The 23,022-nt window shown below is 44.3% G+C and overlaps 8 protein-coding genes across 8 annotated transcripts; 4 read left to right on the top strand and 4 right to left on the bottom strand.

The window, feature by feature from the left end:
* Positions 1-38: 38 nt before the first annotated feature.
* VTP01DRAFT_5802 (uncharacterized protein) lies at positions 39-1,604 on the top strand (the record flags this gene model as incomplete). Its single annotated transcript, XM_069384634.1, has 4 exons — positions 39-84; positions 149-226; positions 290-695; positions 755-1,604. The coding sequence occupies 4 exons, from the start codon at positions 39-41 to the stop codon at positions 1,602-1,604; spliced, it is 1,380 nt and encodes a 459-aa protein (XP_069235037.1).
* Positions 1,605-1,706: 102 nt separating this feature from the next.
* Positions 1,707-3,230, bottom strand: VTP01DRAFT_5801 (uncharacterized protein; the record flags this gene model as incomplete). Its single annotated transcript, XM_069384633.1, has 9 exons — positions 1,707-1,868; positions 1,922-2,047; positions 2,099-2,224; positions 2,291-2,411; positions 2,482-2,625; positions 2,683-2,799; positions 2,857-2,936; positions 2,996-3,074; positions 3,136-3,230. The coding sequence occupies 9 exons, from the start codon at positions 3,228-3,230 to the stop codon at positions 1,707-1,709; spliced, it is 1,050 nt and encodes a 349-aa protein (XP_069235036.1).
* A 1,887-nt stretch (positions 3,231-5,117) lies between these two features.
* VTP01DRAFT_5800 (uncharacterized protein) lies at positions 5,118-7,397 on the top strand (the record flags this gene model as incomplete). Its single annotated transcript, XM_069384632.1, has 1 exon — positions 5,118-7,397. One exon carries the CDS (start codon positions 5,118-5,120, stop codon positions 7,395-7,397), a length of 2,280 nt encoding a protein of 759 aa, XP_069235035.1.
* Positions 7,398-7,592: 195 nt separating this feature from the next.
* Positions 7,593-14,198, bottom strand: VTP01DRAFT_5799 (uncharacterized protein; the record flags this gene model as incomplete). Its single annotated transcript, XM_069384629.1, has 1 exon — positions 7,593-14,198. One exon carries the CDS (start codon positions 14,196-14,198, stop codon positions 7,593-7,595), a length of 6,606 nt encoding a protein of 2,201 aa, XP_069235034.1.
* A 1,513-nt stretch (positions 14,199-15,711) lies between these two features.
* Positions 15,712-16,147, top strand: VTP01DRAFT_5798 (uncharacterized protein; the record flags this gene model as incomplete). Its single annotated transcript, XM_069384628.1, has 3 exons — positions 15,712-15,967; positions 16,028-16,086; positions 16,139-16,147. The coding sequence occupies 3 exons, from the start codon at positions 15,712-15,714 to the stop codon at positions 16,145-16,147; spliced, it is 324 nt and encodes a 107-aa protein (XP_069235033.1).
* Positions 16,148-16,441: 294 nt separating this feature from the next.
* VTP01DRAFT_5797 (uncharacterized protein) lies at positions 16,442-18,221 on the bottom strand (the record flags this gene model as incomplete). The annotated part of the gene is made up of 4 exons (XM_069384627.1): positions 16,442-17,084; positions 17,143-17,696; positions 17,764-17,887; positions 17,953-18,221. 4 exons carry the CDS (start codon positions 18,219-18,221, stop codon positions 16,442-16,444), a joined length of 1,590 nt encoding a protein of 529 aa, XP_069235032.1.
* Positions 18,222-18,826: 605 nt separating this feature from the next.
* On the top strand, positions 18,827-20,053 carry VTP01DRAFT_5796 (uncharacterized protein; the record flags this gene model as incomplete). The annotated part of the gene is made up of 5 exons (XM_069384626.1): positions 18,827-18,922; positions 19,040-19,184; positions 19,249-19,326; positions 19,387-19,499; positions 19,562-20,053. The coding sequence occupies 5 exons, from the start codon at positions 18,827-18,829 to the stop codon at positions 20,051-20,053; spliced, it is 924 nt and encodes a 307-aa protein (XP_069235031.1).
* Positions 20,054-20,369: 316 nt separating this feature from the next.
* Positions 20,370-22,008, bottom strand: VTP01DRAFT_5795 (uncharacterized protein; the record flags this gene model as incomplete). Its single annotated transcript, XM_069384625.1, has 6 exons — positions 20,370-20,723; positions 20,787-20,848; positions 20,902-21,281; positions 21,399-21,571; positions 21,647-21,769; positions 21,832-22,008. 6 exons carry the CDS (start codon positions 22,006-22,008, stop codon positions 20,370-20,372), a joined length of 1,269 nt encoding a protein of 422 aa, XP_069235030.1.
* Positions 22,009-23,022: the final 1,014 nt, after the last annotated feature.

The raw sequence follows: 23,022 nt of genomic DNA, 5'->3' as shown, positions 1-23,022 counted from the left end.
TCAAACAATTTGTCATTTTTTCCCTGTGCCTGAAAGCAATGCTCCGTAGAGCTACAGGTCCTTTGAGGATTTTGGCCACCTTTCGTATGTTCTTCGTGTTCAGCCTTGTGGAATGCGTAACATTATTCATTTGACAATCATTCTCAAGAACGGATAGGGCCCAATGCTGCTCGACAACTTCACGCTGGTCGAACGCTGGCCTGTGCTGCACACAAAGCTGTGGAAGGTAGAGAGAATAACTCATAATATATCACTTCGAAGTGTATTCAGTCCTGGAATTTTACGTAAGTACCAGCACTTACTGACCGAGATCACCGCACGATCGGCAAGGCACAATCGCTCTTCATGATCCACCCTTGCAGCCCTGGCTCTATATTTATGCTTCCGCACGGCACACGCATTGTTCGCAAACTGCAGGATTTTCTTCGAAGCGAATACGCTCGATATGGATACGAGGAAGTCATGACACCCATTATTTACAAAAAGGATCTGTGGGAGACAAGTGGACACTGGCAGAACTACATGGAAGACATGTTTATGGTGCAAGGCGGGCGACAGCAGCAACCTTCCGAGGAAGAAGGAACTTACGGCTTGAAACCAATGAATTGTCCTGGGCATTGTCTGATTTTTGACAGCACGCCAAAGTCTTATCGGGATCTTCCCATGCGTCTCGCCGATTTCAGTCCTTTGCATCGGTAGGTCGCAGCTAAAAACACATGAGGCGGGCCAAATGCCAACTCTGTATCGTTGCTAGAAATGAAGCATCTGGCGCATTGTCTGGACTTACACGCGTCCGTCGATTCCATCAGGACGATGCGCATATTTTTTGCACTGAAGAGCAGATCAAATCCGAAATATCTGCCTGCTTGTCCTTTGTTGACCGTGTCTACAAAGCCTTTCAGTTTCCTCAGTATGAACTCACTCTATCGACCCGCCCGGAAACTAACTTTATTGGAACTGTTGAAGAATGGAACAATGCGGAAAAAGCTTTGACTGATGCTCTGAATGGCTCCGGACAGCCGTGGTCGGTTAAGGAAGGTGACGGTGCCTTTTACGGACCAAAGATCGATATTATGGTCAAGGACTCGACTGGGAAATCTCATCAAACGGCTACCATCCAGCTAGACTTTCAATTGCCACAGCGCTTCGGTCTGCGATATGTCGATGAAAACGATAGTATGAAGATTCCCGTTATCATCCATCGGGCTATTCTCGGATCCATAGAGCGCATGATGGCCATTTTGATCGAGCATACTGAGGGTAAATGGCCATTCTGGCTTAGTCCACGACAAGCGATCGTTATACCTGTTGCAACCCCATTCATCGAATATGCTGAGACTGTCGCAAAGAATCTCTCTCTTGGCAACAATTCTTCTAATGCGCAGCAATACTACGTTGATGTTGATAAATCCCTTCGCGACAGACTCAACAAGATGATCCGACGCGCTCAGCTGGAACGTTACAATTTCATCCTCGTCGTCGGTCAAAAAGAGATGGATACAAACACTGTCAATGTCAGGGCTCGCGACGGAAAGATAGTAGGCACAATGTCAGTTGACCAAGTTCGAGACATGTTTGACAATTTGACCGAGCAACTACAGTAAATATGCAGCATTGTAAATAGACTTTCAAAAGATACTAGAGAAATTCATTCGTTTATATTTTTTGTATAAGAATGCAGAAAAGCAAAAAGAGAAATGTACAGTTTAGGCTGCAATGATAGATGCAATGCCAAGCAAAAGATTGAGAACTTGGAGATGTTCATCAGAACCATGGACCAAGCAGATATCCGAAGATCCTAACAGTTGGGAGATTTTCGATTTTTGGAACGTTGTCAGTTCATCCGTACCCATAATTTCGTCGTGAACCTAAAAGCGCTGTTAGTATATAAGCAAAAGGCATTGTTAGCAGGCATACGAACCTGGGATACGATGTTCTCGCCAGAGTATCCTTCGTTCATGATATTCTGCGTCTCACTTTGTATCCGCTCAAAGTTATTTGAACGGCAAGCATCGAATAATCGATTTAATGTTTCATCAGGGATTGTCTAAAATTCGCGTCAAGTCGAATTCCAATATGTCAGATCCAAGTTACTTACACCCGCCAGTTCGTTGATGGTGCTTGGCACAATAGGTTCATTCTGATGTAATGTATGCGCACTCTGTAAAAAGGTGATTGCCTTTCTCAAATCGCCGTTTGATGCTTTGATCAATGTCTCCATAGTCTGTATGAGGACAGATAGTTTGTTAGCAGCAAGCAGATTGATAGGCGGTCAAAACAAGTTACTGACCCCGTTAGCCAAATTTACGTTTTCCTGCATACAGATAGTATTGATTCGTTTTGTAATATCATCAACAGGCAGGGGCTTGAATCGAAATTTTGCGCATCGCGAGGTGATAGGTTCAATAATTCTATGTGTGTTGATTCCATCAGTAAGCTACGGCCGTCGCGGTGTATATATACTTTAGATCATTTACGCACCTACTAACGTAATTGCAGATAATACAAAAACGAGTGCTTTTTGAGTAAGTTTCCATAGTTCGTCGAAGTGCTGACTGTGCATCTTTAGTCATCGAGTCGGCTTCATCCAAAATCACAATTTTGTAGGGTGGGCAGGGATAGCCACTGTTAACAGGAATGTTGGTACATGAATGAAATGGATGTATCACAGCATTGCGTTACCTGACTTTCTGAGTGACGGTAGATCTTGAAAAGTTCTTGACCTTTTCTCTAATAATCTGAATACCTCTTTCATCAGAGGCATTGAGTTCAAGCACTCGAGACTTTGCCAATGAAGGTCTGAAGGAAGTTGAGCTAAATTTGCCGTTTCGTAACATTATTTTATATTGCACTCACCCATATAATTCTTGTGCAAGAGCGAGAATAGTGGATGTTTTACCAGTACCTGGAGGACCATAAAATAGCAAATGTGGAAGCTAGATACAGCAACGGTTCAGACAAGAGACTCTGTATGCTTTCATGCTCTTTCGATTACATTTTCAGACTGTAGAGCCTTTTTGAGGACCATGACGGCTTGTTCCTGTGAGGAGACATCGTCCATGGATCGCGGTCGGCTGCGTAAGATCGTCAATAAAAAATAAGCTCCAATTCTGCAACGTGATTCCAGACACCCACTATTTCTCTACCCATGGTTTGATCTCATTGCGATCAATCTCCTTTTTACCACTCGCTGCGCGATTGGTCCCTGTTCGTGCCTCGAAGAAACTCATGCTGCAAGATCAAAAAGCTGCTGTCCGGTACGTGTGCCGCGCCGCGCTCTTTACGCGCCTTCAGTATTTTCGGGCGGAGCAGAGCAGTGGTCCCAAAGACAATAGCATTCCTCCATAAAACCCGTTACGGGATCTTTAAACAATATAGATATCTCTAATTAAATCATCATGGATACATCAATGTATTCCATGGAGGTACAGTTGACAATCAAGTTACTGTCAATAACGATAATTTATAGAAATCTCGAGTAGCTTATTTGATGACGACGTGCATGTCTAACAACAAGAAACAATATGGCTATGTGTACCTATATGCTCTGACTAATTCATCTGGTACATATCAAGCTACGATATGCTTAGAGGGGAGACAATAGATAATAGTTAATGGTCATTCTCTGGGCACAGCATCGCAGGCAGATGTTGCTCGTGAATTGCGAGGCTTTCAATTTGTGGTTTAAAGTCTATTGTCTTTAAGCATATGGGTTAAGTATAATAAAATAACCTATAGCAGGCGATATTATGAAAAAAGAGCGAGGGAAACAGAAGAGGGGATACTGTGAGGCTTTATCTAAACGTCGTTATCCGGTGTTAACTTAATCTGCAGCCTCCAGCCAACTCATCAAATAGTCCATTTCTGTGGTCATCGCCTTGCGCCTCTTGTAGTAAAAATGATCCATCACTTCCTTGACCCTTTCCGGTAGCTCCGTGGAGCAGATCCTGGACTCTCGAACACACGACAAAAAGTCTGAATACTTGGTCAATTAGGAAGTATATCGACTAGACGATGCGACATCTGAATCAGAAGAAAGCCTAAAAAGCGGCTCACAAAAGCAAAGTCAACAACGGGTTGACCTGACCGAAAAGATGAAACTGTAATTGTATACGAGAGCCTCTTATTTTCTGTGTTATCATCCCCGGCCTGTCTATTTGCTGCATGAATCAAACTATCAACTCTTCCTCTGCATTCTCTATAAGGAAAACCACTACCTTTCTCGTTCCATATAAATAATGACACTTTTATGGTTAGCAATGCGAGACATCATTGTCAGTTAGAGAAATCAAACAACTCATTTCGGACCGACAGTGGATTTTCCCATACTGTCGAAATGATTGAGGTTTTACAAATTTAACAAGTGGTTTAATTTCCAGAAAGTACTGTTGAAGTATGAAGTATGATATTCTCTTCGTTTTCTGTGATTTTTCCTTTAAAAAAGATATAACTGCTGTCGAAGTATGTACCATAGATTCACTTCACATTTTCCTGAAAGTAAGGCCTTCGGCATGTGTCTGTTCTTTTTAACGCATATCACGTCGATTCGCTTTTCCATCTTCGACTTTGGAGTCTTGGATTCCGTAGGCGTTTACCTTTCATGGCTGGGTATGGCTGCCAACAGCATCCTCGGGAGCAGGACGCTTATATTACACTGATGAAGAGCTAGACTGAGCCTTAGATCTGGTAGTTGGATAAGAAGTACTACTACTAGCGCAAGTAAGTCTCATTTGGAGAGCCTCGATAGCTATTTAAAATAGTAGTGTTATTGGTATCGCACCAAGGCAACGGCGTCATTGTATAGTGGCGAGTCAGCATGACCTATGTACAGTATACAGAATCCCTGTCTTAACTTGTGCAACATCGCGTTCCGTACACACTAAACTTTGCAATCCAACTATGGTGTGCAAAATGCATTGATCGATGCAAAAATCTCAAACTTGAAGGTTAATATGCGATAGGAACATGCTATCTACGTGGATTACAAAGTCTAAAGACAATTAAGATGAGAATCTTGCAGCGCCTGTAGAGAGGAAGTACCAGTAGTGCGAGAGTAATCGAGCTTGTTCTAAATGCGGGGATTGACAGCGCTTTGATTTTTTTCTTTCTTGGACAACATGGAAGAAGAAACCAAAGAAACGCGACATCTCGATAAAATTCTGATAAAGAACCTGGTTCTCAAAAATGTTACCGGTGTCGACTCCTGGCAACGTTTGAAATCGCAACCAGTAGTCATTAGCGTCTGGCTCTACACCGACATTACTGCTGCTGGCAATTCGGACCATGTCACAAACTCGATCCACTATGGTCACGTCACAAAAGCCATCACCAAGCTGACCGAAACGGGTACTTTCAAGTCTATTGAGACTCTTGGCCATGCTATTGTCCGTCTTTGCTGCGTTGACTTTGGCGCCGAGCGAACTACTGTCAAGGTGGAGCAGCCCAAAGCATTACTCCACGCTGCAGCTGCTGGTGTACAGTTGAGTCGTACTCGCCAGGACTTTAAGGACGATCCTACAGGAAACGAGACACTTGGCGACGTATCTGGACTGGGTAAAGAGGATACAGTGTATGTCAAGGATTTGCGCCTGTCTACCATCATTGGCGTGAACCCATGGGAACGCGAGGAAAAGCAAGTCGTTGTCGTTAATCTGACTGTCTATCCTTCCCCGCTGTTGTTCTCTACTAAAGACGACCAAGAGAAGAAATCGCATCATTTGCGAACAATTGTACGTACTCTGACAAGGCACATTGAATCATCCGGTTACAAAACTGTCGAGGCCTTTGCTGTCGCTGTTGCCCGCATTGCTCTTGAAAAATGCCATGTCAACAAAATAAGAGTGCGCCTTGAAAAGCCTAGCGCCATCCTTTTCGCAGACGCATCTGGCATTGAAGTTACCCGCGATCGCAACTGGTTGATGAAGGTCCTGGAGGAGGAACATAACGAAGATCACAAGTTCGCTCACTCTGCTGTTGAGAGCGGCGCAAGATGTGAGGTCCCAGCATCTTATTCTCACACCGCGTACATTGCTTTGGGAGGCAATGTCGGCGACCGTGTGGCCAATATCTACAAGGCTCTCGATATGCTCGAGAATGAATGTAGCTGCGTCGTCCTGGATACCAGTTTCTTGTACGAAACACCACCAATGTATTACACAGAACAACCACCATTCTTGAACGCAGCTTGCAAAGTTGCTACCTGCCTGGAGCCTCACGATTTGCTCGCAAAACTGAAGCATATTGAGTCCACTCTGGGCAGAACAGCTTCATTCCGGAACGCACCTCGACCTGTGGACCTCGATATCTTGTTTTACAACGACCTTGTTATGGAGGCTTCTGATTTGATTATACCTCATCCAAAAATGCAAGAACGAGAGTTTGTTCTGTGGCCACTCTGTGACATTGCCAAAGATATGGAGCATCCAAAACTTTACAAGACCTGTGGACAGCTTTTGTCTCAGCTTCTCAAGCTTGCGACTGAAAACCAAGATGCACCAACCGAGATCGACAAGGTCATTCCCATACAACCACAGCAACTTTGGCGCTGGAAGGACAAGACATACATTATGGGCATCCTCAATACAACTCCAGACAGTTTCTCGGATGGAGGCAGCTACATTGACGTTGACAAAGCGGTGGCTGCTGCCGAGCGAATGAAAGCTGAGGGTGCAGATATCATTGACATTGGCGGCATGTCTACCCGTCCTGGAGCTGACGATCAATTCCCCGAACAGGTGGAAATAGACCGCGTTGTACCTGTGATCAAGAAACTCCGTGAAAGAGGATTTGATCTACCTATTTCCATCGATACTTTCCGTGCATCTGTTGCCCGTGCAGCTATTGAAGCCGGTGCTAATCTAATCAATGATATCAGCGGGGGTGCACGCGATCCAGCTATGCTCGGGGTCATGGCAGAGCTCAAGGTTCCGGTTTGCTTGATGCACATGCGCGGCGATGCAAAGACGATGATGTCCAAGGAGAACACTACCTATGAAAACGACGATGTCGTGGAAGACGTGACACGCCAGTTACATATCCTCATCAATCGAGCTATTGAAGCTGGTGTCTATCGCTGGAACATCATTGTTGATCCCGGATTGGGCTTCGCAAAGACCGTCAAACAAGATATCGAGATCCTCCGGCGTTTGGGGGAAATGGTCAATGGTAGCGAGTCAGCGCTAGATGGATTCCCCTCACTGATGGGTCCCAGTCGAAAGAAATTCATTGGCAATCTCACTGGTGTCCAAGAAGCCGGTCAACGATCATTTGGCACTGCAGCAGCTGTCGCAGCTAGCATCGCCGGTGGAGCGAATATCCTGCGAGTACACGATGTTCGTCCCATGTGGGAAGTCGCCCAAGTTTGCGATCCAATCTGGAAACGAAAAAAGAACCCATAGAAACTTTGCGTTTTCCCTGAAAACTATTTTATCCACTTCATGTAAATACTTCAACGAAATGTTTGTGTATAATTTTCAACAATTGTATAGTCCACAACACAACTTTAGAACTATTTAAAACAAAAAAGGAAAGGCTTTTTTCATTTTTAAATTGACGTTGTTTTAGCTGAGAACTAAAATAACAAAACGTTCTGCTTATTCATCTTCGCTCATTTCATCACTCTCATCACTTTCTTCGCCTTCAGCAACATCCAGGTCCATATCTAATTCTTGATCGCATCCATTGTAGCTGTCAGACATAAGATAGACCTTGAGTGCATGGTGACCAGCTTTGGGTGCGATGAAGTCGAGCTTAACGGTGAGCTTGTGCTGCAGAGTGACACGCTTGATTGCGAAAAGAGTCTTTGTAGCAGGATCGCCGATAACAATCCACCATCCTTCATCCTTCTTCTTGGGGAAGAACGGTGCAATAACCGGACCAACATCCTCGTCTTCGTCACCTTCGCGTGCAATTTGGACCTTCACATTCACAACGTTGCCCGAGGCTATAGAGTCTGCCTCTGCTACATCAAATCCGACTTCAATGTTGGGATATCTGTTGACAAAATTGGCGACTTCGCGTAATTTGCGTTGATCCATCTGTAAGCACTCGTTGCGTACATCATCTTCCATTTCCATGATATCGAAGACCGATTCAACTCCGTGTTGCTCGCAGCGCTTGATCACATCGCTTGTAAAGAACGGCACCTGCTTGAGTGGCGAATCTTGGTTCCACATGGCTTGCACACACATTTGAGACAGTTCCATAGTTGACAATGCAGGAGATAACCATCCATTTGAGGAAATGACATCAACACATGCTTGAAGAAGAGGAATTACGCGGCCAAGGACGAGAGATTGATCAGATTGAAGGTCGGGTGTGAGTTGAAGGCGTGAGAAATGTGCTTGTAGTAAGATATTTGTCTTGATTCTTGGAGTGTCGAATTTAGGATTAGCCAATTTGACCGGCAAGCGTTCGTAAATGCGTTTAAGGAGAGAATCTTCGTGGTGGCGAATAGGAATATTATCGAATTCGGTAGCTGATGCAACGATTTCCAGCAATCCTCGAAGCTTGGTGGTGCTCTTCAAGCTGACGCTGAACATATCCACAGTGGTATAGTTGATATTGTAATATGCTGCAATCATGCCGAGATTGAGTGGACTGACATCCATTTCGTCTTCGATAGTGATACACTTGGTTTCCTGCAGATCGTTGAGTGTATTCTCCACAAGTTCTGACAAGTGATCAGACAAGTGTCGATGTGATGTGCCAGAAAGACCATAGTAGTTTGGATTGTGTGCTAAACGGCGATACAAGAAAGTCCATGTCAAATAATCGACTGCATCTTGCTTGTTCTCGATGGTCTTTGTCACAATCTCAGCGTTGAAATGGTCGTGCAACGCTTGGTCTAGATGTGACTCCACAGGAATTGCTTCGTATAAGAACTTCTTGTAGTATTCCTTCTTGTTGGCTTGGCACATTAGCACGCATTTGCCAGTCTCATCTGTAGTACGGCAAGCACGACCGATCATCTGCAATACATCCTTGATAGGGTAATCGACATAACGGTGCTCTTTGCCTTCAAAGTACTGTGTGCCCATCACGATAGCCATATGAGCCGTGATGTTCATTCCCCAGCATGTATCACGCGATGCAACCATGACTTGAATGGCACCAGATTCGTACAGCTGCTCGACAATGCGCTTGTCTTGCTTTGATAATGCTTCATGATAGAAACCAATACCATGTTGAAGAGTTTCCACTAAAGTCTTGTCCTGGATACGGTCCAACAAAGGTTGGATTTCCTCGAGTTGACAATGCAAGAATCTTGTAGGAGTGTCATCGCCCACACAATATGTGATAATATCCAGAGCGGTAAGTCGGCATTGTTTACGTGATGGAACGAAGACAATGACTGGCTTGTCAGCGGAATAATTAGTAATTGCAAGATAAGCTGGTTTCGCCATTGCCATCATTAGGGATGCGAAGTGAGGAATGTTGTAGCTCTGGATATGGATTTCGAGAGGAACAGGTCTGACTGAAGGATGGAAGTTGAACACAGAATGTGATGTTGCACCAAGCCATTCAGCCAGATCACGAGCATTTGCCACAGATGTGCTAAGCGCCACAATACGCACAGGCTTTTGAGTTTGAGCCGCCATGTATCGCATGCGTGACAAAACAACTTCGTAGGTCGGACCAACGTCTTCGTCGCCGATGAGATGAGCTTCATCCGCAATAAGCAGACTGATGTTTTGTACGTTTTTCCTCTGCTTCCATCGACGAGAGATCAAGTCCCATTGCACCGGCGTACAAGCAATAATATCGCCGCGCTCCAATAGCTTGAGATCGGCACTAGTTTCACCAGTAAGCGCAACGACTTCCTTGCCACCATTAATGTCCGAGAACTTTTGCTTCCAGTCGGCCACTCGCTGATCCACTATCTCTTGATAAGGTGCAATGTAAACTGAACGAGCATCAGGGGCATAGTTCCACAATCGCATTAAAGCGAATTCGGCGCATACAGTCTTGCCACTGCCAGTAGGTGCTCCGATGAAGACGTTGTCATCGGTGGTGTACAGCGTGTTATAAACTTGCGTCTGAATAGGATTGAATGTTGACCAGCCGGCGTATAATTTCTCGTACTCTGCATTGCCCAACGCTGAAACTGGCAATGGTTGCAAATCATGCAATTCAGTGTGGGGTGTATATTTTTCTGGCAATATTAGATGTCTGAACGATACCGGCAGCTTGGTCGACGAGTGTAACCAACGATCGGAGACAATGGTGATAAAGTAGTTTGGCGGAAGAGGTTCATATAGAGGCACTGTAAACGTCACCAGGTGTTCGTCTTCAGCGTATCTTTGCTTCAATACAAAGTAGTCATGGAACAAGATGTGTTCGCCATCAACGTCTTCCACCATGATCCAGAAAGCTTCAGCGATACCATGTACTTTTTCATCCCATTGGAAATCTGGTGTGATCGTAAGTTCTACCTTGAGCAAGGAACGGGTAACCGGCTGCACATGCGCCTGAAGATCCAATTTGGGGAACTGATGGACGAACTTGTGGAGGGACTTGCCAGCCTTTGGTTGTCCTACCAGTTCACCGAGTTCTTGAGGATTCAAATCGAAGTAACGTTCCCAAGGGAATTCCTTGCGCTCCAGACGGCGAATAAGATCTGCAGGCATTGCCTTGAACTGACGCAAAGGTGACATGGATAACCATTGACGCTTCTCAACCATCTTGCAAAGATCCAATGCTTTCTTTGTCAACTGTGCCCATCCGCGTCTAAGGCATATCTCAAAGATTGCTCGCAATATACGGCCAGCACTCTGTGTCACATATACCATATCCGCAACCAATGCGAATCCATCCAACTTGAGCTGCGAGATGTATGCTTGAAGCAAAACATTGATTTTGGCCGTCGGTTCCTCAATGCTCTCTTTGACAGGGATTGGTACGCGCTCCAGCAGCTTGGCAAGTTCCATCTTCTCTTCTTCACGAACTGGGATATACTTGAATTCGTCAGAAAGAGCAAACACACGGAAAAGTTCAATGTGGCTCATCATTGGACGCAAATGCTGGTTGTAAGTAGCCATAGAATGGTGAGAGACGTAAAAGTGTGATGCGATGCGGCCCAATTCGGTAACCTGGAAGCGTCCGGATTTTCTGTCATACTTTATCAAGTTGCATTTGTCGAGAACCGTCGCTGCAGAGTGTACAAGATCAACTCTCTTTTGCTCCAAATAGGGGTCATCGTTCAAGTCGTCCACAGAAACATTATAGAGCGATGGGTTTCGTAGCATGCGTACATAGAGATAAGTATATCCAAGCCATTGCACTGCTTCGTCTCTGTTGCGGATAGTTCCCAAGACGATTTCCGCATTCATATTATCCGCCAACTTGGCAATGTACTGAGATTCGATCGGCAATTGCGTATTCAGCAGTGATAGATAATACTGCAATTCGGCGTGAGCTGTAATGATGATACCTTCACCATAAGTATCATATTGAGGACGACCAGCACGACCCAACATTTGGAGTACATCTTGAGGAGAAAGTTCTACCCATCGACCCTTTTCTGGAGAATAGATCTGGGTACCCTTGATGATGACAGCGTGTGCGGGCAAATTGACACCCCAAGCCAACGTGGCTGTCGAGCAAAGAACTTTGATGTGTCCATCGGCGAACAAATCTTCCACCAGAGTACGGTCAGCTCGAGTCATACCGGCATGGTGAATAGCAAGACCATATGGAAGAAGTTCCTGCAAATTTGGATCCTTGACTGTTGCGGCTTCAGATTGCAGAATTTCGCGGCTTGCAGAATCATCTTTCAAGAAGCGATTAATGGTATCATTCTCCAAGGCCATATCTCGAAGTGACTTTGCAGTCTTTGCAGTTTCCTTGCGAGAGTGAACAAACACAAGAACTTGATTCTCTTCTCTTTGCTCGATTTGTTCAATAACTTTCTCGTAGCAAACTTCATTCATGACCTGGAAGCGCTTGATGGCCTTCTTCTCAGTTACACCGATAAACTGCTGGCGAAGAGGGCAAGGTCTGTATGCACTGTCAAAATAGAACAAGCCAGTATCTGGATTCACGCGCAAGAATGCGGCAACATCAGCGTAGTTGGGAAGCGTGGCAGATAGACCGACCAATCGAACAAGCTCTTGAGTCTGTTCCATGTTGCGAATAGTACGTGATACAATGCTTTCGAGAACCGGACCACGTTCGTCATGCAACAAGTGAATTTCGTCAATGATAATTAATCGCACGAGAGTCGTGTAGCTGCGGTCAGTAGCTTTGCGAGTGATGATATCCCATTTTTCAGGTGTAGTAACAATGATTTGAGTCTCGGCTATTTGTTGCTTGGTTAGCTGGCGATCACCAGTCAATTCTGCCACGTTCATTCCATAAGACTTCAGTCGAGACGAGAAGTTGCCGACCATTTCTTGGACCAAAGCCTTCATGGGTGCAATGTAAACGATCTTGAAGGATTCCAAATCAATATGCCCAGTTTCAGGATCCCTGTGATTTTCCATTTCACGCAGAATAGTCAACATGGCAACGTTAGTTTTGCCTGCACCGGTTGGAGCACAGAGGAGCAAGTTTTCATCACTTCCAAAGGCCGTTGGATATAATCGGCTTTGTACACGATTGAGGGTCTTTGGACCTTTGAAAGCTTCATGCGTCCAAGCAGGCATCTCTTCAATTGGTACAAGCTTTTCATTTGGCATATATGCATGAGGCTTTGGTGCTGGTACATGGATTTCTTCGTAGCCTTTCTTCGATCGCTTGAAGGAACCGTCTGGCAGTTTGACTTTCTTGTTAGACATAAGATGAGAACCCTGATCAAATGCCAAATCGTCCAGATCCAATAGTTGACGTGGTGGAGCCGTAGTACCGGGTGTCACTGTCGTCGTAGTAGGAATCTGTCCTCTGCTTCGTGCTTTTGGTGCTCCTTCTTCATCGATTTCCATGGCGCTTTCTACAACACCTTTACGTTCCAAAGCTTCGCCACGACGTGCACGATCACCGCTCATATCTCGCAAAATCCATCCAAGGTTCTTCTGCTGCATTTCTGCTTCAACAGATGCGCGTTCTTCAGCCGTAGTTCTAGCGAGTCGAATGCACCAGTAGATCAAATCTCGGTTTTTGACAAGCACTCGTACAAGATCGAATTTATCGTAATCGAAAAGACCCATCAATTCGTTCTCGCAATCACGCATATTAATGGATTCATTGCCGAGAATGTCGAAAGCTTTTTGCGTCTTTTCTTGAGCAGTGTGAGGATCGGGATAATGAGTGGCAATCTGTCGCTGGAGCCAGAATGCATCGATGTCATGGGGTGAAATAACATCTGGTCGTTGTGCTGATGCTCCAGTTCTCTTCTTCTGATCGCCCTTAGCACCTGGAAGAACGGTCTTAAAACCTTCTTCTTCATCAGGTGATTCTTCAGCTTCTTCTTCATCGATCAATGGCTTGTCAGCAGCTGAGATTGCAGGGCCAACACCCGCTGTAGGCTCTTCTTCTTCCTCCTCCTCTACATCCTTGACTTCGAATTGATCATCTTCTTCCTCCTCCTCTTCGTCTTCGTCGAATACGACAGCAACACCAAGTTCGTCGTCGATATCTCCGACCTTTTCGCCGTTTTCGTCGACATTCATTGCATCACCTTCCGTGTCATAGTCAGTAATCTTCTTTGAAAGATTGACAAGCTGAGCAAATCTGTCAGACGACATTGTTCCTATGACCGATTCAATCTCGCGCTTCTTGTCAAAGTCTTTGAGTGTGTCGGTCTTTAACGTTTCCAATACGTCATCAGCAGCGCTTCGTATAACATCTCGAGCCTGGTCACCAAGGTGTTCATATACGAACGCGAGAATATGCTCATATGCTTCACGTGTCTCTTTAGTTCGTGGCCGATAGTTGAGACCTTCCCAATCGTCGGTTGCTGATAATACTGATGAGTAGCCGTATGCTTTGCTGATGGCGCTTTCTTCCTTCTTTCTCCGTCGTCTCTCGGCTTTTTCTTCTGATCGTTCTGCAGCCCGTCGCTTTTTCTCTTCGAGATCTTTTGGTGTGGTTCGAACAGCTCTTGACCCAAAATCTTTGGGATCAATCTTGCCCCACAAAGACTCTGGCTCGCCTGTGGGTTCCTGATCTCTACGTGGCAATCCACTTCGATCAGCTTGCAGCACTAGACTGGAATTTGCTGCATATTGATATTGATTCGCCTTTGCAATGTTTTCAGCCATAACTATGAGGATTCGTCAATATGAAAAACGTATAACGTATTGATATTTCAATGCACACCTTTCGAATGACGAAGACAATTGCACGACAAGGGAATTGGTCTCCCGCGCCGCGCTTCCTTATATAGCGCCGTGGCTTAGGTCACGTGGATTATGCTGCGGCGGCGGAAGAAACATTTACAGGATGTCCTTTGTGTACATTGCGTTCTGAAAATTTGTATTATGAATATATTCGATGAGGTCGAGGTATTGTTCAAAAGTGCGTACGTGACATCCATGGGTTTACAATATAAACATGTAAAAGGAGCATTGCATTCTTTCTTCCTTTCTTTATCACTGCATTCATCCATCGTCATGTATCTGCTGAACACTTTGAATGCAGACCTGGATGTTGCGTCTGACTATCCGCACCAATACTTTCATTACACGTGACTTGTTTAAACTGCGAATTTCTTGCTCTGTAGATAAGGTCGTCGGTGATAACATTATCCTTCGCCTATGGATAGCTTTATTTTCTCGAAATATAAAAGGAATTGTCACTAATGCATAATTATCATCATAAAATGAGACACGAGCGAAGAGTGGGACGCAGGGCTAGTTATACTATCCTTTGTGGGCTCGGTTAATAGAGATAGACTTTCGGTTTATGACTCAGCCGAAAGACTATGTACTATTAACGGCGACTGACCATACCTTGGTATTCGCCTCAAATCAACATAAAGATGCTTGATCATCTCAGCATGTTAAACAAGTCATTGATTGGCTGCCCGCAGAAGCATACATTGTTTCTTCCCGCAAGGTTTCGTTAATGACTGTAGAGATATCCCTGCGCAAGTCAGTTTGCTTCCTAACCCTTCTGCGAGCGACAGGGCTCAAAATCAGATCCGATATCCTTTGCGATTGCAGCTACAATGCAGGGAAAAGGAATATTAAACGGATAGCTCTCTTTCGGTTTTCGTGGCCTTATAATCTACTCTCGATGTCCACCGTCATGAACATTCCAGCTGCTTCGTGATCGTGAAGCGAAGTAGTATCTTCGTATTGACTTATAGAGAGGATACTCTGCCTTTTCTGCAACGACTTCCATTATCTGTGTTATGTAGCTCAAATGCTTTCTAGACTGTAAAGTATTAAGCAAACAAGTTGCCGTTCGTGTACAGCGAAAGCTGTTATACTTGTCAGATACAAATGTTTGTATTATTATTACTGCATGCTTTACTTTAAAAATAGCTCTAGCTGCGCGTGTGTGATAACACAATAACAGCAAAAGTTTGTATCCGAATATGCACTTTTGATTCTCTTATATTATAGGCTCGTGTGACAGAATAATCACGTAAAACCATGGAAATGCATATAGTTACCGTATCGTTCTCAGTTGTTTGGGCAAACCTGTCTGTGTGCCTGGTTCCTCGCGGCAAATTTTGGACAGGTTCAAAAGCGCTGCCTGCGCTTGAATTGGAGAGAACAAAAGGAATACTGATAAATCCTGAGAGTGTTTTTCACTTTGCGCCCAAGTATGCCCAGAAGACGGAAGAGACCTACCAACGAAGGACAGAAGATCGTCCTCAAGCCTGTTGATTGCTCCAGTTTTTGCAGAAGCACAGACTGTACTATGCACACCAGTGGACGAGCAACCAAAATACGAGACAAGATGGCAGCAAAACGCATAGCTTTGACTGGCGCAAGCCAAATGCTTCGAAGCGCCAGATCCATCTTTCAACAAGTTTCAGCATTGGAAAAACTGAATAAAAAATCACCTACCTTCCGCACCGGTAAGCATGTTTTTAGGGCTTGAACTCGAGCTCTGGTCGCTAACCATGTAAATGCTCGAGGTACCAGAATGATATCCGTGAAAAGCACGGACATTACCTCACTCTGCATTAGCAATTTCGTAAGTTATTCTTAGATTTTTGGTACATAATATGCTCACATGCTTTATTTAGGAGTGGTAAGCATTAAAATTGATACAAATTCACTAGCTATGGCGGCACAATGTATCTATACTCTCGCTGCCTGGGACATTCTTTGCGCTGAATGCACATCAGTGCGTGAATATCGTAAGCCTCAAACCTCTATACATCATGTCCACAAAATCTAAAGGTGGCACCACAATTATCTCTTTCCAAGCCGCAAAGTTTTGTTCGAAGCAGCGCGAACATTTTTTTTAAAATCCAGTATTTCTATGCATGGAGAAGGAATATTACACAAAACAAGCTGATAAGTTATGAGGATAAAGGTAGCGAATATTAAAAAACGGCACCACATATTAAATTCCATAGCAACTGATTCTCAATATTGACAACATTGCGTTTGGTGTATGCAGTCCCTGAAAGAACACACATGTGATCTGGCAGTCCAAGCTGGTGAACGTCCCATAGTAAGACTTTTCGATCGCCTTGATTCAGTTTCATTACACCGTCTACGACAGCTTGGGTGAAGGCTGCACTTCGTCCTGCGTTCCATGATGTTGAATAAATTGTTCCGCAGCAGAAAGGTTGAGGAGTGCGAATGATCATGGTCTGCGTAGGATAGACCGAGGTACGGAGGTAAGAAACCAGATCCAAAAACGTGTTAGCAAACTGTGTTGGTGAAACATCTCGGTTACGAATATCCTCGTTTCCAAATCCCAAGATTACAATGTCTGCTTTGGAAATATCCTGAGCGCGTTCGCTGATGACTTGCTTGTAATTCTCCAGATTGATACTGCCAACCTGATTGAAGTAAATGCTCGTATCGGCTCCCCAAGTTTCGTTGATTATCAATGGAACGCTTGCATCAGTGGCCCAAGGATATAGCACTCCTTCTGGATCTTCATCGTCGTCGTTGCATACACAAGGACTTTCTACGTCGCTACACCATCTGTTGCCAGAGCTGAATGCCTTCAAGTTTCTACATGCGTGTGTGAGGCTTTAAAGATCCTTAGATATTAGAGTTGCAATTAAATTACCTTCGAACATTTCCATCCGCCCATACATGAACAACTTTGTGCTTTAAGCACTCCGAGGCCTGCCCGATACTGACATATTGAGGGCGGCATTCGCCAGGTACGTATAATCTATTGTTTTCCGCATGATCTTCTTGGGATACTCCGAACATGCCAAAGAAATCAAGAGGGAAGATCCTTTGATACTCGGTTTTCTTCATCCACCCTCCATGATTGTGAGCAGGATTGCTAAAATCACACGGAGGTAACGTTGGCTTGGGCGCGTTGCTTCTGGATCTGACCACCAGTTTATTCTGGGATGTAAATCGATTTGGTCGGTATTGATGCAGCACTGGCTCTTCCCAGAAATAGGATCTATATTCGGTGCGTGTGTCGAGATAGTACGTGCCTTCGTAAGGAAAGGTGACGGATGCATAGTAGACGTTGGTTTGCTTTTCGTGTTGCATTAATTCGATGATTTGTTTCATAGATTTTCCAACGGCTGTCATGACTATGCTGTCGGCAGGTGCCAGGTGCTCTTCAGGTCGAATCGCTGATTTTGCTGGCGCAGGACCAAGCTATTTTCAAGTAAGCTTAGTGCAAAACAAAAGAAAATCAAGCATAGTACGCGGTTGAGATATATACCAGGACCACAACACACACAGAATCGCGTTCAGAAATAAAGACATGTTTCGTAGTGAAATTGCCGTCTTGGCGCATGAACATTGCCTTGGATACCCAACCATCCCAATATACACGATCAGATGCTCTGAGGATCAATTTATATAAGCAACGCTAGGAGTACTCCACGACTGAGATGACAATCATACGTACAGCCATCCAAAATCAACGTTGTCGCAAGCAGTTGGGGTCCTATCTTCCTTGACCAGTTCCTCAACTATAGGTGGCTGTACCGCTACTTCGGGGTCATCTGAAGAGGTCTCTTTCTGCTCAGTCAATTCCGTTTCAACTGACTCGTAGTCGGGTATACGGTCGATCCCATCAATATGGTTTGGTACTAACACCGATGTCTGCTGCAGATGTAGGACTGTAAGCAGAAGCACCAGCAATGCTACACCAAACACGAGATTCCGCCGAGACATTGACGGGATCTGCATTTCAAGGCTGTGCAAAAGTAAACGGAACAAGGACCGGTTCCCCAGGTAACCGGTTTCGGAGAGTAAGATCACGCATTTTTGCTTATCAAATCTCGGCCTGTACCTTTACATTGGAAGACACCTTTGTACAGAGACGTTACCTTATTCAATTTCGAGAGATGGATGAAATATAACACGATGGTTCTAGATTTAAGATATCTTGCAATATCTTACTAGGAATGACTTCCTTATTTATCACCTATAGCAGCTGAAAAATGGGTTTATACATTAGCGCAGACTTAGTCATGGCGACTAGGGTCCGATACATCCTGAATGTTTTGAATGTGGCATCTTTCATAGTTTATTGTAGTGTAAAATAATAAGTTTCTGGGTATTTCGCTTTGTACCAGTTAGCGGTGTATTTAGTTTACAATGGTGGCTAAAATTCAATAAGCAATCGCTTCAAATTCATAAAATGAGGTAGTACAAGGGATGTAGTATGCAACTTGGCAATCTGCTGGATGATACATAACCATGTCTTGCGACATCGAATACGTATGATACATGCCAGCGCTTATGTTCAAGGCACCTGCCAGGTCGTCGGAAATTGAATGCAAGTTCCTTTTGAGAATGGCCGTGCACGAACTTCAGCATTTTTATCAGCTTTCCCAGCTTGTTCTACTTCAGGCTGCAATAGCATCCTCATGGTAAGTTAGCATTTCTTGGAGGTAGATGGCTTAGATTTCAGTGGAGAAGCTTTTGGCTTTGTTTTTGTTCATTCTGCCTTTCCTTACTGTACGTTTTACTATTGGCATGTTGACTAGACTACGCGATCTACGCTCTCGCCTCAAGCTTTGAAGAAGGTTGCAAAAGATCTTCGGTCGTTGCAGCAGTCACCTCCTGAAGATATACAAGTAATCAACGATGATCAGGACTTGACTGAGATTAAGGCATGGATCCGTGGCCCAGGTATGATTCTGCCGGTGAGTATTTGATATGTGTTGTGCCAGTGGACTCATTGCTTGCTGAATAGATGGTACACCTTACGAGGATGGATACTTTAAGGTGTGTTTGACTTTGAATGAGGAATACCCCACTGCACCTCCCAAAGGTAGGAGCCACGCATGCGCGTTTCCTATGTGTAACCATGACATTGATCTTATCCATGCAGGTTTCTTTGAGACGAAGATCTTCCATCCAAACGTATCTGCTGATGGCGAAATTTGCGTCAGTACTTTGAAAAAGGACTGGAAGCCAGAACTTGGAATTACCAAAGTGTTGTTGGTAAGAACCAAGCTGGATGTGTCATGGCATTTGAGACAAGTCACTGAATTTCATAAATCTAGACTATCAAGTGTTTGTTGATTGTACCAAATCCCGAGTCAGCACTTAATGAGGAGGCTGGAAAACTTCTATTGGAACAATACGATTCCTACGCACATCAGGCGAGACTCTACACAAAGATCCACGCAAAGCGTGGCAAACAAGAGTACATGAGGTTGGCTGCTGAACGTGTGGCCGAAGGAGCGACAGCACTGCCTGGGAAAAAAGTGGAAAACGAGAATCCAGATACGTCTAAAAGCAACAACGAAGATGCTGCGAAACAGAAAGATATGCCGGCAAACAAGACGTCTAACATCATTACCAACAACGTGCTGACCACATCAGCCGCAAACAATGCTTCATCGAATGGTCGCAAGAGATCTGCAGCAGAGGCACAAGAAGGAAAGGATACCCTCGAAAGTTCGTTACCAGCAAAGCAGCCCAAAGTCGAAAATCCGTTGAAAAAGAAAACAGGTTCCATGCTTGACCGTAAAAAGAATCTTCGCAGACTTTAAGTATGTATCGAATCATTCCCTTCTTTTTATTTCACATCGCCTTTCTTCTTGTCAATTTTTTCTCTCCATTTCGATCCTTCCCCATCTTGTATGTATCCCATTTTCTCAATGAAATCGTTATCATTCTTGCTAGGTGCAAGAGAACTTGCGAAGCAGTCATGGAAGAGGTACATAATAGCAAACATATATGTTGAAGTACGGAAAAATATTCCATTACGTTTGCAGAAGTATATAAAATGTATGAAATACGACAAGGAACAGGATATCGAAAAATGTATACTACTCTGTATAAAGATTTGAGCTGCAAGGCAGTGAATTACTCTGCCAAGGTCTTTGCTACAAACTTTGCTAGCTCATTTGCGTCGGAAGCTTGCAATAATTTTTGTTCAAAATGCATATCGAGCTCCATGGCAGCATCCTGTGCAGTTGGGCGACTTTCAGGATCTTCATCTAGCAACCAGGCAACTAGGCCTGTGCAGTAGATGGTTGGATAGCTGTAGGTGAAGGTTGGACTGGGCTCTTCGAGGATCTTGTGAAAGACTTCTTCGTCGTCCTTAAGGGCATAGTGGGGCGGTACACGATCCATCATTTCAATCAATGTAATACCGAGTGACCAGAGATCGACCTTGACACCATACTCTTGTTCGCGAATAACCTCGGGCGCCATCCACTGTTACATACCGATATTTATAATTAGATCCTACTTGGAAGTTAGAGCAAATTTATCACCGACCTTTGCAGTACCGAGACGATCCCGATTGGAGTACTTTGTGCTTGTAGCAAGGCCAAAGTCGGCTAGGACTTGTCAGCATTTGCAATAATAAATCAATGGGCCAATTTTTTTTTACCTAGTTTCACTTCGCCGTTGTATCCGAGCAGTAGGTTCTCACACTTGACGTCACGGTGGATGTAACCTTTACTGTGCAAAAATATAAGGGCGTTCAAGATCTGACGGACAATATAAAGGGCATTTTCTTCTGGGAGCGCCCTGTGGCACAAGACGGCAAAAACACTGCATTGCATGAGATCCATGGCCATCCATACTTCGTCTCTGTGTATAGCAGCCTCGCGTAGTTTAATTAGGTTTGTGTGACCACTAGACATGATGCGTAGCTCGCGAACGATGGTAGCCCGGTATTCCCGATCATCGTCTAGCTTGCAACGTTTCAAAGCCATTTTTACTGAGCCCATGCCTCGGACAGAAACTTGTACAACTGATCCGTTCACCCTGGTATAGTAGATATATTTAGAGATCTGTAATCCTGATCCCCTCCTTCTTCCTCCTCTCCTTGGAATTTTCCTATTTCTCTTATACCCTGTCTCGTTGTCTGTATACTCCACTTACCCGGTCCCTATCTCCTTGGATCCCTGGTATCGATTTCGGGGTGCATCAATGAGTGTTAGCTTGGGTATCGCCTTTCTCAAACGTTTCACAAAGGCGGAATCTTGCTTTCTCAGAACAGGTGCCGGAGGAGCCGGTGTCCAGTCTGCTTTGCAGCACGCCGGTATCCATGGAGGCTTTGCAAGAACAAACGACACGTTTCAATCAACAGCGGCTTGAGATCACCCAAAACATATCGAACGCACACTCACCCTTGTGGGAGCACCAGTCTCTTTCTTTTTAGGCGGATCTTTGCGAGGTTCGGGAGCTGGCAAGAGGTAGGCGTTGCCCAAGATATCTGGGATTTCGCAGTGTCCAGGCGCACGCCAGACTGACTATTAAGATACGCAAATATAAGAACCTTGCGGTCATATAAGCAGTGTTGAAACAACATTACCTTCGCGGGTGCTTTGCTGCCAAGTAGTGAGTTTGGTTTTATGGAACCTAGGGAACGTCGTTTCACCGTGCCTGCGGTGGTGCTATTGCGTTTTTTAGCGCTCGAAGCAAGGGCAGTAGCAGTACTGTCAGAACACGACTTTTGCACTGGTTTTCTAGTAGTGAATGACTTGTGCATGAAGGCTAATTGATGAAGGAATGGAAGGGGGAATCAAGGTTCTACTTGACTAACGTTATCTTGGGGCTAACAGCCTGGAAAGTCTTGGAGGAAAAGGAGTGAATAACCGCTCTGTAGTACGCATGTTGCCGATTTTCATGCCTGCTCTGTCAGACCAAAAAAAAGCCTTTTTTATTTTCTGCGTACAATCTCTGCTCTCCTTTCTTATCCCCACTGAACGGCCAAGTAGTGAACGAAGCTGCTGTTCTTGAGTCTATTATGTATTTGTTCTTTCCAGGAATATAGAGACAGCCATGTGCTAGTAACAAAACCTATAAGCACATTCTTTGTCCTTACCATGGTTGTTCCAAACTGATCCATGGATGCAGTAACGTTCAAACCTGGTTATCTGTTTCGACAGATTTAATTCAGATTTAGCATGTTAACTATCCCCCTAACAATCGTAGTTCGTATTATTGCTTTCTGAACAAGCAGCTAAATTGTGCATATCGTCTCTCTATTGTAGTTTTAGTTTGCACATGATGAAATCGAAACTGGCTTTCGAGAAAATACCATGTACATACTGTATTAACAAGCGACCTTTAACAATTTTCGCTCCCTTGTATTTGCTAACGACTTTTCATTACTCTGTAAAACCTGTTCAAGCACGGAAACAAATGCGTAACAGAAAGACATGGAGAGAGTGAATTAAAAGGGATATGGAATAGACAGATTTCCATGACATGAAATGTGGTAATAATATCAGCATATTGTCTCTCAACCTGTTGTCAAGATGGGTACTGTTCCTGTGGATAGTTTCATCGTGTGCTTCCGTCTCTAAGGAGGAAGAACACCAATACCTTTGTAAGATCTGGTGGAGCCAGCATTTCATTGTTCTTGCAAAATACAGCGATGAATTGTAATAGGATAAAGGAAGAAGCAAACGACGGTTATATTTTGAAAAAAAAATTATAAATTACGCTTATAACATCTTACCCTATAATTGAAGAAATCAAAATGTTACCGTGGAGTTTA

Source organism: Rhizomucor pusillus (assembly GCF_041956525.1).
Source record: "Rhizomucor pusillus strain CBS 183.67 unplaced genomic scaffold VTP01scaffold_25, whole genome shotgun sequence".
Taxonomy (NCBI): domain Eukaryota; kingdom Fungi; phylum Mucoromycota; class Mucoromycetes; order Mucorales; family Lichtheimiaceae; genus Rhizomucor; species Rhizomucor pusillus.
Note: the sequence above shows the minus strand (reverse complement) of the source record. Positions and strands in the feature narration are given on the sequence as shown.